General features: G+C 35.4%; 1 protein-coding gene across 3 annotated transcripts in view; it reads right to left on the reverse strand.

Moving 5' to 3' along the window:
• The window catches only part of COL21A1 (collagen type XXI alpha 1 chain), a 185782-nt gene that overhangs the window by 96309 nt on the left and 75782 nt on the right, over positions 1–13691 (reverse strand). Inside the window, exons 4-9 of one of the 3 annotated variants that reach the window (XM_067753473.1) lie at positions 10624–10792; positions 10316–10532; positions 7153–7326; positions 6000–6077; positions 4056–4064; positions 3672–3755 (exon numbers count right to left, since the gene is read on the reverse strand). In XM_067753473.1, coding sequence (XP_067609574.1) covers positions 3672–3755; positions 4056–4064; positions 6000–6077; positions 7153–7326; positions 10316–10532; positions 10624–10792 — 731 coding nt within the window. Of the gene's footprint in view, positions 1–3671; positions 4310–5999; positions 6078–7152; positions 7327–10315; positions 10533–10623; positions 10793–13691 lie in introns of those variants that run through there. The other 2 variants (XM_067753472.1, XM_067753470.1) reach the window with 2 other exon arrangements.

Below are 13691 nucleotides of genomic sequence, written 5' to 3' on the forward strand. Positions count from 1 at the left end.
TAAGTTAAAACATCCCTGCACATGGCCTTGCAAGTGTGCAAATATGAATAATTAAAGTGAGAAACAGTAAAGCTTTCAAAAGTAAGCTAATATTTTAAGTTGCTCACCTAAAATAAATATCTCCTAGGTCCAAATCTCATGTTTTCAAGCTCTCTTCTCAAAATGCTTGTGCCTTCAGACTAACTACTGGCCTCCACAAAAGTATCTGACCTAAGACCTATTCCTTTCTCCAAAACCAACCTCTCCCCTCCCTCAAATCTCAAACATTCTCTTCAGCTAGAAGGAATCCATTTAGTTTGGGAAAATTAACATAAAAATGTGAATGCCCAAAGGCTCCTGAAATTTTCCAAAGGCTTTTGTATTTTAGACAGAGGCTACTTTGATAATCCAAAGGAGTCTCTAATCAGAAGAATTATCAGAGTGAAACAAAGGGCATCAATATAGTTGTAGAAAGAATGGTATTTCAGAGAAAATAAGTTATTAAGAAATTGCTCCTTGCTAAAAAAAGGGAAAAAAAGGCTTTCTTTCCACTTCTGCACTCATAGATCTAACATTTAAGATTAGATCAAATGTGGGGAGTTTGTCCCCATAAATGTTCCTCCAGCTATGAAGTGGGAGAAGAAGCTGCCATTTGCATGGATAGGTCTTTTGGAAGGGAGCTGTTTGTAAATTGGGGATTGCCTGGATCTTTCACATAGAACAAAGGTATTCCATATAGGTTAATCAGGAGGAGGGGTGAACCTTATTTTTTCAATGATTTCATAAATTTTTACATAAAAAATATATTATTATTAAGCACTGTGCTAGACAGTGGAATTCCAAAGGAGAATTTAGTTTGTATTAACCTTGTTGTGAAATGTTTGCATATAAAAATCATTCCCAGAGAGTCATTAATTTAATCACTCCCTTTGACATTAAGGACACAGAATAAATAAGCCAGCATACAGGGGCTCACAGCCCCATGACAAATATATTTTTCTATGCATATTAAATAGTTATAATGCCATGAAAAGTCCAAGTATGGGATACCTTAGTTAATTTAACCTGGTTTTGCAATAGGCATGTCATATTTGTTGGAAATTGAGAGAACTTGAAGCAGATGACCGACTTTATCTTAGAATAAGCACTTACCCACCTATCCACACACAAATTTCTCCTCTGTTTCAGTTTCATGACCAAACTCTCAGCTCCGAGAACCCAATTTCTGGCTAATGGGAAGACTAGATTCTCCTGCACAGGTAAGTCTGCTTGATGGAAATCTGTAAAACTTTCCAGAGAGCATCTCACAAAAACAGCCAATACGTCTCAGTTGGATCTATAGTAAAATCCATTCATCTGTTTTAGTTCTGATTCTGTTGAACTAATTAAAACTCTATCAATTTCCCGGGCCAGAAATTCTCTAAAGGAAGAACAACTCAGGGTGTTGCTAGGGATTCTGTTTTTCACATGCAGGTCTCCAATGTGGGTAAGGAACCACCTCCAGGGGAAAGAGCCCTAAAAGGATGGAAGAGTGTGTGTGTGTCCTGTCCTCCTGCCAGATTTTCTGAAGAAAATGGAAAGCAGATTAAGAAGGCACGCCAACTTGAAGATCTGTGGAAAACTGCAATTTCACTTAAAGTAGTAGGTGGCAGTGGGGCTAGATGATGACTAAGAAAAGAGAATGAAAATGAGGAACACATGAAACTTGGAAACACTGAAAATCAGAGGCTTTCCCAGATAAGACAAAGGGTGTGCTAAAAATTTGCTGTAGAAACATACAGGCATAAAAATTGGTGTCACTTCAAGATGCCTAATGGATCACTAATGATGAATCAGGAAACATGAGAGGCATCAGGTGCCCCACACCTGGAAGTGGACAGCCCCTTAGAGTCTCTGGGGGTGGCCTGAGGGGCTGGAAGGCCCTCTGGGCTTAGAGAAATCAGATGTCATAGGACTCTGATCTCTTGCAGATCAAATCATTTCTATGTATAACAACCCAAGTTGAATAAGCTGTATAACTATGTTTCAAAAGATAGTCTGCTGGTAGGTCACACCATGCTGCCTTGCAAGGTAATTTCTCCCAGAAACATCTTATAGGTATTTTTCCTTTGTATCAGGCATCCTAAATAACATGGTTACTTTAATAGAAGAACACTTGGATTAACCTTCCTAGAGGCAATCTAAAAATTGTTCACAATAGTAAATTGATTATAATGGAATGAAGTGAAGTTCCAAGCCAAACAGATTTACTTTGAATGAAGTATTGAATGTATTCTTTTATTTCTTATTTTTTAAGATTTGTTTTTTGATGTGGACCATTTTTTTGGGAAGTCTTTATTGAATTTGTTACAATATTGCTTCTGCTTTAGGTTTTTGGTTTTTTGGCCCCAAGGCATGTGGGATCTTAGCTCCCCGACCAGGGATCAAACCTACACCCCCATATTGGAAGGCGAAGTCTCAACCACTGCACCACCAGGGAAATCCCATTCTTTTAATTCTTAAATTGCATTTCTTTCTTGATTTTAACAGCTAGGTTTGAAGTAGGTTATGAACTATCAACTGAAAATAGATGGGGAAACATGCACAAAAGTTAGGAAGAATCCGACTCTCAGATTACCAGTCTAAAAACTGAAAATTTTTAGTTGTGATGATTAAAACTCAGAAAATTCCATCTAAATGAACATTACAACTCATTTAACAGAATTTATTATGGTCACTTCAAGTAACAGATGAGCAATACATGAAACATTCTTTCTGGCTAGGAAGTCATACTTGCTTTCAAGTTAGACATTATTTTTATCTAGATGATATTTTAAAATAATATTAAATAAACAAGATTTATCTATAGTGGACAAACCACTTGACATCTCAGTGTCTTAGGCTATGTCTAAGTGATGCCACGATTAGTATCAACTTACTTTAAAAAATTTAGTCATTCATTTATAATACAGAAACATATTCAGAGTATTTGTTATGTTAAAAAGTGACTAGTTATAAAATAGTATGCACATCATGGTTCCAATCATATACAAATGTGTACACAGTTGAATATATGTTTTCATATATATACACACACAAATAACACATATACACAGAAATAATATATATACAGATACACACACAAATAAATATGTAAATGTAACTGGGAGATATGCATGTATGAATATGACTAAAAGTAATTATTACATGATTAAGTAAAATAAATAAATCAATACACATGCACACACATATACACACTTGCCTCTCTTTTTAGAATTGGACATCAAACACAACATTCAAACCAACTTTAAATTTTTTACTTCATTTTTCTATCTGAAAATCATTTTGACAGAATAAGCATTTAGACATTTAAGAATTTAGAACGTATTTTAACAAATGACCTTTCTTCATTTTTTACCAGGTTGTAAGGAGGTATCATTCTTGGGATACAGTAGTGGTATTAGGGGAGAAAACAAACAGACAAACAAGCAAACAAATAACACTCCCTCACTTTATGTGGTATCAGTTTTAGGTTCAAAGGCAATTACAGATTAGAATCACTTTTTTAAAAAATCACTAAAATTCACATTTTAAACTTTTCTAAGGTATTAGGCAGACATTTCGCAACAGAGTCAATGGTGATTAGGAATTTGGTGTCTACTCAGCTCTTATTTGTGTGTTTTATCAAAAGTAGCATGTTAGGTATTACTCACTTTGGGGCCTTGTAGTCCTGGTTTTCCTGGAGGACAAATACAGGGAGCTGCCGTTGAACCAACATCACTGGGACCATTGAAGCACTAAAAGACAAAAATGGAGATAAAGGCACATGGCAAGACACATACATATGTGCACATATGCCTGTATATGTCTATATGTGTGTGTGAAATGGTAAAGATATCTTATATTTACTGTCCAATTTTATTTAGTCCAATCCAATAAGAAATTCAGAATCACAAAAAAGCTATGAATACTAGATATATTCAAACTACATAAAAATGGGTTCTATTTATCTAACATACTTACAATTGTTGGAAGGAAGTTAAACAGTCCCACAATGCATATACTACCTTAAGGAGAATAATAGTATCCAGGCCTACCTCACCATTCTGAAAGAAAAACAACAACAAATGTGTTTTAAGACATGTTTCTAATTAAATGTCTAAATTATCTTCTTAATTTACAGATATTTCCTTGTCCAGGGTAGAGATAAATGAAGTATCAAAACCAGCAAGAGCTAAAACATTTGCTTGCAACGATACTAAAACATTACCTATTTATGTTATTCCCACATTTATAATAGGATAAAGGAAGGAAATTAGCAATAATGGAGAGTGTGCTTGGTATAACAGCCACACAAGAACAAAAATACCTCAATGTGGGGTTTATACGCTCTCTTGAACTTTCTGGGAATCACTTAAGAACCAGAGAAAAAGCCAAAACACATCTAAGCAAGTCGCAAACTGCATGCATTCAATTTTTTTTTTTTTTTTTTTGCGGTACGCGGGTCTCTCACTGTTGTGGCCTCTCCCGTTGCGGAGCACAGGCTCTGGACGCGCAGGCGCAGCAGCCATGGCTCACGGGCCCAGCAGCTCCGCGGCATGTGGGATCTTCCCGGACCGGGGCACAAACCCGTGTACCCTGCATCGGCAGGCGGACTCTAAACCACTGCGCCACCAGGGAAGCCCGTGCATGCATTCAATTTTATGCAATTTACTTTAGAAAAGCTTCTTACTAAGCCATCTATTTCTTACTGAATGACACACAATTTTAAAATAGGTTAATAATCTTTCCAAACAATAACAGATTAGATCAGAAAATGAGAAGGTGGCAATGAAGATGAAAAGGGTAAACAAGCCTGAAAAAGTCATACCTGAGAGTGAGGAAGGAGCCATAAAAACACAGAAAAGTGGATGTGAGAACACAGAATCTACAATCTCACTTTATGCTTCTTTTATATGCGGGGTCATAGTCATGGCATAACATCAATGGAGAAATAGCAATAAATCAAGTATGTACAATGGACTCTCAAAATGAAATAACTTCTTAATGCTTTTAGGAGAGATTTATATTCCAAGTTATAAGTATCTAAAATAAATATTATAGTGTTTAAACAACTACTTAAGTAGAAAATCCAGAATGAATCATTTCTAGAAGCTTCCATCTTTGATTTTATTACAGATCCTTCAAATGTGCTGCTCTATGTCCTCAAATTTTCAGACTATGGATCCATAATTTATTCAGTTTGATAGGAAATAAGAAAATGATGACAGCATGACTATACAAATGAAAAGAACTACGTAGGGTTCAAATATGACTGGAAATCCACATTGTCAAAAAGTTTTATGACATTTTACCTTATTTTCACTAGCAACAATATACTGTTTCTTGCCCAGGGGAAAAGGGATTGATCTCTCTCTCACACACACACACACACACACACACTCACACACGTATATGATCAGACTCTGTAACATTTTAGCTTATAATCTTTTTCTTCCTAACGCATTAATGAAAATAGCTAAATAAATAGAAATTTGCTTATATCCTAGAATTATAAGAAAATCCTACTTGGGTGGCAACAACAACAAAAAGAAAAATTTATACTCATTATGGTTTGAGAAAACGTGCTAGTAAACAGGAAAATGAATAATTTTCCATTCTTCAGAATTGTGCCACGTGAGGTATTTCACCCACACATTTAATAAAGTATAGAAATGTATTTTACTTACTGGACATTCAGACAACGAATTCTACGTTTTTCTAGAGCAGGTCTATCCCTGCTTCACTTGAGTAGTGGAACAATCAATCTGAGATGAGAAAATATTTCCCGTGGTCTTCCATTTACACTTGTACGCATTATAATTTTATTTCAATTATGAACCTCAAAATATGTTTTAATCAGTGTCATTTTATTTGCATTGACAATGAAGAAACAAATTAACTCTATATGTTAAATTAAAGCTCGTATATTATCTGCGTTTTATTTCTTGCTTTGAAAGTACTGAAGCAACACTTAGGAAAATATAATTCATCGTACTCACAAATCCAGGAATCTCACATGCTGTCTCCCGGTTGTTCTGCTCTGGGTCACAGTAGATTCGTAACTTTTGGACATCAAACTAGAAACGTAAAACCAATCAAGTTAAAGTTGAGGCCCAAGCAAATTGTTTTATAAAAGCAATTCACATACACAGAAGCAGCCAGTGTAGTTAGCAATCATATAAAATATAGATCGAAACACTTAGCTTCGTTAACAATAAAAATACAATAAGCAATAAACATACAAAATTTAAATACTTAACATATAGTGTAAAGATGTGACGCAACAAAACTCCTAAGAAAAACTTCCCTAGCACCAAAAACAAATCTCTGACTTCTTTGGGAAACCCAGTGGAGCTTCTGTAGTATCCTTCTATTAAGAGCTCATCTAGACGGCATTTCCTAGACAACTTAAAAGCTTTCCCAGGCTTTCTGTGTTTACCCTACATCTCTTCACATCCCTGATTGCACAGAGTCGGGTCAAGAAACCATCTTTAGTTTCAGAGATTTAGTTCTTGGCACGGAGTATTGTGTGATGAGTAAGCCCAGCACCTGTCACTATTTAAATATTTACTACAATTTGACGTGTAACATTAATACATAGAGACCATATGTGTAATCCTACATTTGAATATGACACAGTCTTCCCTTAATAGAAACAGAGTAGGAAAGACATACCTTTTCAAATAAAGGATTTTTCAAGAAATGGCTATCTTTTACATACACACTTCTCAACCTGCACACAGATATTCTAGTTTAAAGAGATACCAAAATAGTCACCGTTTTGTTTATGAAGAACACTGACATGCATTAATCTAATTTTATCCTCACAGCTGCAAATAAATTTTTACAAGCCCCGATCACAGCTGTAATCCTTTCCCAAATTCATGATATATTCTATGCTTCTCCTGGGAAATATGAAATTGATGGTCCATAAGAACATAGATTCTACCCTGCACCTAGGGGAACAAATTTCTAAGAATTATTATATTGTTTGATTTTTCATTTTCATACACACACACAATTTCACTAATGAACTGACCACATTTTCATTAAGTCTCTTAAAGGAATTAAGTTAAATACAGTTAAATGGAATAAATACTATCACCAAAGCTCCATTTTATATAATACGAAAAGCAGATCATTTTTATCCACCTGAACGGTTTCTTCTTTCCCAGAGTATTTTCCAATTTGGGTTTGCCCACTGATGAACAGCCCTAAAACTGGATGTAAGGGCTTGTTTTCAATTTGTTGATCATCAATATACAGAGTTACATCTTGTTCGGTTACTAAGAGACGAATTTGATGCCAGCCTTCATCAAATAATGTCTGTAGGAATAAAATACAGCAGATTCATAAATAGAGTTCCAAACAATCTTTTCGTTTCTTTGTTGTCATCAAGTGTAAATCCATACCACCCAGATTGATCGTATCATATTCTAACTCACCCTGACCCAAGCTGGGTCTCAAAGGCCACCCAGCAATTATTTTAATCCCTAGCTGCATTTCCATTTCACATCTCAAAGTGGCTGTACCAAAGTATTTACTGAAACAACTCCCTCAAGGTCACAGATAAGTTCCTAATGTCCCAATCCAAGTGGCTTCTTTCATTCCCTCATTTTATTTACTTCATGGCAACTGTGGACCCTGTAACTAGTCCATCCGCATTGATGGTCTCAGCTTCCGTGATTCAAACCATCTTGATCACCTTCATTCCTTCTTCTACAACTGTCCATTCTCTATCTCTTTGAGGGTTCATTTTCCTCAACCTGCCTTTTAATGAGGGCATTCCCCACAGGTCGGTCCTTGACCTTTTCCATTCTCCCCTTGATGATCTCATTCATTCCAACAGTTCAGTTATAACTTTTATGGCATATCTCCCATATCCACATTGACATCCTGGACCTCTTTCTCACATATGGTACCTATAATTCTAACATTGGCTAGAATAATTTTGCCAGGAGTTTCACAATCAGTCTGACAGAGTATGTAACAAAATGAACTTGAACTATCCCCCAAACTTTCTTCCTCTCCCGATTTCCCTGGGATAATAGTATCCTCAGTTTCTAAACCATACAAGTGCCTTTACCTCTTTCCCCTTCCCTCAGTTGCCATAACAAATAGATGCAAAATTCTACCAAGGATGTGTCTTAAACACGACTCAAATTCACTTCTCCATTGCCATTCTCATTGCCATAATTTAGGCTCATAGATGTCTTGTTTTATTTGAATAATTTTCAAACACATCTCAATCCCTACCCCTTCCCTCTCCAAGCCAACCTTCTTACCTCTACTAGAATTAATATTATTAATTTCTGTATTCCTAGGACCTAGTCCAATTCCAGGAAAGAGTCAAAAGTATTCTTTACAAGAGAAGAAGGGAAAGGAGAGGAGAGAGCTACTTTGACCATGACACGCCTGTGATCAAGACCTTTTGATGGAATCCCGTCATCCACTGATTGAAATGCAAAACCCTTTGTACGGTTCCCACGTCCATGCAAACTGAGCTTATACCTTTCTAGCTTTTCTTTCATGTATCTTATACTCCAAACACAGGGGGCACCACGTTCTATTCTATAAATAAAAACCCTGCATTTCACCACACATGACTACTCAATAATGAACCATTAACTTCCGTGTCCTTCTCTCTCTCCAACAAAATCCTGTACATCCTTCATCCTACATTCCAAAAACCATCTCATTTATGAAGACTGGCCCACATTTTGTATTAGAATCCACTTTTCCTTCCACAGTCCACTAACTTTTCGTACTTCTTTTAGATACGAGAAGCACTGAATATCCCATTATAAATAAATTCCTTGAAGATTAGAAACATGCCTTATTCATTTGTCATTTCTCACAGAACCTAGCACATTGCCTTTAACGAAAATAGTAGACAACAATTTTTTTAAAAATGTATTCTGCTTACCAAATGAAGAAATTGGATAAATGCATAATTTCATGTACAGCCTTGTATATTTCCTAAATTATATAATGTACAATTTGACTATCATAATTACAGTAATAATCAAAATGTAATTGATTTTATCATGGCATCTATATTCTGAACACATTTGACTTGAAAAATACACTTTTAGTTTATGAATTTTATTAAATATATGCTCCTTTTGGGAATATAAGCTGTCATCCAAATAAATGTGAATTCTGTACATATTTCCTACCTGTATTTAATGTTCTGACAAATATGAATTTATCTCAATATCCTGTAGGACATGGCAGTACAAAATAGACAAACACAGACTTTGAAAGTGACCAGACCTAAATTAAATTCCTGATGTCACCACTTACTAGCCATGTTACTTGGAAAGAGAATTTAATATCCTTGAACTTTGGTATTTTATCTTTAAAATGAGAGCAGTAGCTTCTTCCTTGGGTGATTATTATAATTAAATGTTCCTGGCACCTAGAAGCAGGCACTCAAAAATGTTAGTTCCTGCACCCCTTAATCTCATATGAATTAAAAAACAAATTTTCACTAAAAATAGAGTTGCCATATATGATCCAGAAATCCCATTCCTGGACATATATCTGGACAAAACTATAATTCAAAAAGGTACATGCACCCCTATGTTCCCAGCAGCACTATTTACAATAGCCAAGACATGGATGCAACATAAATATCCATCGATAGATGAATGGATAAAGAAGATGTAGTACATATATACAATAGAATATTACTCAGCCATAAAAAAGAACAAAATAATGCCATTTGCAGCAACATGGATGGACCTAGAGATTATCATACTAAGTGAACTAAATAAGACAGAGAAGGACAAATATCATACGATATCACTCATATGTGGAATCTAAAATATGACACAAATGAAATTATCTATGAAACAGAAACAGACTCACAGACACAGAGACCAGAACTGTGCTTGCCAAGGGGAAAGGGGGGTGGGAAAGGGATGGGCTGGGAGTTTGGGATTAGTAAATACAAACTATTATGTATAGAATGGATAAACAACAAGGTCCTACTGTATAGCACAGGGAACTGTATTCAATATCCTGTGATAAACCACAATGGAAAAGAATATGAAAAAGAATACGTATATATATGTATAACTGAATCAGTTTTCTGTACAGCAGAAATTAACATCACATTGTAAATCAACTCTACTTCAATTAAAAAAGAAACAAATATTCTTCCTTTGTTCCTTTTAGTCAATGAAGCAAAATTAAAATATGAAATCAATATTTTTTCAGTCAGGTTCAAATTATGGCTCTCCTCTCCCAAAACACACAAACCTGATGGTCATTCCCCATGAATACCAAAATCATACCCAAGCATCTTTACCTTAACTCGAGGGTCAGCAAAGGTGACCAGTTGTGAGCCATTAATGATGCTGGTTGTTGTAAATAATAAAGTTTTATCCACTCCATTTAAAGTAACTGCTATTTGTGGCCTTCCGTCAATGGTTAAAATTCTCCATAAATCCCACACTTTTTTGACCTTAAATCTCTGAGTGGAGACAAATACATATGATGGAGGAAGACCTTCTGGGAAAACGTTGCTGGAAAAAGAAGAACATGTATGAGCTTAAAGAATTCTCAACATGTCTACAGAAACATCAAGAAAACGCTGTATCGACACATAACGTTTACCTTGTGAGTTCTGATAAATCGACTTTTGATGTCACTTCATATCCTTTTATCTTTGTTGGTGAAAGCTGAATTCTTTTCTTAGCCTTTTTCTTTACACCCAAGCCTAAAAGAATATCAAACCCCTTCTCATCACGAGCTGCCACTGGAATTCGTGTTGGACAGACAGATTCTATAAAGCAAAAGCAAAAGGGGTAGAAGTTGATTAATCATGGGTTACTTCAACAAAAAGAAAATCAAGGGAGGAATATTAAAGAACATAGAATTATAAAATTTCTATATGCACACATATGTATGTAAATGCATTTCTGAGAAAACACGTGGGAGTGTATTTGGTATTTGAGAATGAAGTCTCAATTGCCTTCTTTCTCCCTAAAAGGGGCTGAAAAAAAAACAGAAATGTAAAAGGCACATTTGTTCATGGATTGTTTTAAGGGCAACACTATGCTGAAATTTACACTTCACTATTTTGAATATGAGGCAACTTAACACCTGGCCAGTAGGAGAGGGCTGGAGCAGGATTCATGATTCTCATCCAAGATTTGCTGGTAGTCACGCACACTTGAATAATGCTCTCAAATTTCTTGGATCTAGGAGATGAATTCTGATTGCTTTCTTGCATTCCCAGCATTTGAGGGGTAAGAAATGTGTGTTGTTCCCAATGTTCTTTCCAGTTCTAGCAGTTTATAATCCTACAGTTCAAATATCTTGGTTCTCTCACTCTGGAAAAAACTTAACTGTACATCTTTTCTGTTCATGGAAAATCTTCAAATGGGCTTATTATCTCATCTATGATTAATCAGATTATATATTATATTAATCACATTTATAAATGAATAAAGACTTTTTCCTTAAGAAGCATCATTAAGGTTTGCATTATACAGTCATTTTTTTAAATTTAATTTTATATTTTTATACAGCAGGTTCTTATTAGTTATACAGTCATTTATATAAATTATAAAAATGTGATACGCTTTTCAATTCTCTGGGAAACCAGTGTCTCAAATTATGTGGAAAATTCTGTTTGGTTGCAATGCTATTATACTGTCATACTGTAGGAATGTTGCAATATTTTCAGATTCTTCCAAGGCCATCGTATAACATACACATTGAGCCTGACTGCTTATATTTTATAGAGCAGCTAAGAGAATAAAAGAACAAACTCCACTAAAGGTACTTTAAGATAATCACTCTCTTACAAAACATTAAGAAAAGGGAAAAATATCATATTTATAAAACAGTAAAAAGTAAAGAGATGAATTTTGTTAGCCCAATAATACTGTCATAACTTGTACCATAGACTATTAGAAATTAAATAAAGGTTTGATATAAATAAAATTAGCTGTATTCCTGGGAAGGGAGGGGCATTTTTCCTCTTCAGGTCTGAGGATGCTGAGTTTTTGTTTGTTTGTTTGTTTGTTTTTTAAGTAGCTTTACTGAGGTAAATTGATACTCAGTAAACTAAACATAAAGTTTACCATCCGATTAGTTTTGACACATGTATACACCTGTAAAACCATCACCACCGACAAGATAACGAACATATGCATCACCCCCAAAAGTTTCCTCATGTTCGTTGCAATCTCTGTCTGTCACCATTCACTACCCCACTCCCATCCCCATTCTCAGGCACCACTGATATGCTTTCTGTCACTACAAATAAGTTTGAATTTCGTATAGTTCTATAAAAAATGGACGCATATTGTATGTACTCCTTCTTGTCTGGCTTCTTTCATTCAGCATGATTATTTTAGATCCACTCTGGTTGTGTGTTTCAGTAGTTCATTCTTTTTTGCTGCTGATTAGAAGTCCATTGTATGGATATATCACAATTTATCTGTATACTTATTGATGGACATTTGAAACATTAATATTGGAAATAAAATAAAGGTTTGATATAAATAAAAGTAGATGTGTTCCTGGGAAAGGAGGGGTATTTTCATCTTCAGGTCTGAGGGTGCTGAATTTTGAAGGGACCTATTCAATCACATTCTTCTTCCTCTGGGAAGCTTAGAGCTAACTGATGGGAAGATACAGGAACCAGGCAAACAGAAGATGCTGGTTAGAGGCGTGATCCAGTGAGTCTGATGAGACTGTACACTGTAATTAACCACCCCCGCCTGGCAGCCCAGCAGGGCTGATTCAATCCCCACCCACCTCAGGAGCAGGACTGCCTGTTAAGTTCACATATGATCTAAAGTGGAAAGGGAACACCAGCTCCACAGACCTGCTGATCCAAAGGGAAGAACATCTAAGGCACTTCGCCAGCTAGGACCAGCTTCTTTTATCAAACTCCCTTATCCGAAAATGCCTCTTCTCATCAGTGGTAAAGAGTGAAAGAAGGTGCGGAGAGATCAGAAAAGTCAATCTATATACTCATTGCAGCATCGGTTTTAATTTTGAAGAATGAGAACCAAAAAGAAATTGCCTGAATCAAGAAGAAAGCCAATTCAGGTGAATTTTGAGCAGAAGAGTGACAAATCAGACTTCACTATTAAACCATCTTTGCATTTTGAAATAATCCCTATTCTGACAAATATTATTCCTTTACTACATTACTGGACTAGTGTTTTATTTAGCAAACCTTTTCATCTCTACTTAAAACTGAGATTTATTATAATTTTAAAACTTTTTAATATAAAATCAAGATGACTTATTAAAAAAAAGTCAGTCTGGCTGAAGTCCCTCCACATGAAAACATAAGAAGCAGAAAATAAGTGTCCCAATAATACTGTATGACTGAGTTGAAATCATAAATCAATAAACTAAATTAAATTTTTCCTGTCATTATGATGCAGGGTTTGTTTCTAGCAGGGGGCAGGGTAATATAGAACAATAGGAGGCCTCACTTCAAATGCACTTGATTTAAAACTGCAAAAGAAAGAAGTTCAGCTGAAAAGAAAATGTGTTAAACATGACATCATATAAATATTCAGATTTGAATTGCTCCTCTGATTTACTTTACAAAAGAGAAGTTATAAGATGGTAAACAAAGAGCTCCAACTGAAGACCAGAATCTGAGGTTTAGACCTCAGCCTCTCTCTTAACCTCTCATGAACCTCTGGCTTCTC

This window comes from Pseudorca crassidens, chromosome 10, assembly GCF_039906515.1.
Source record: "Pseudorca crassidens isolate mPseCra1 chromosome 10, mPseCra1.hap1, whole genome shotgun sequence".
Lineage (NCBI taxonomy): Eukaryota > Metazoa > Chordata > Mammalia > Artiodactyla > Delphinidae > Pseudorca > Pseudorca crassidens.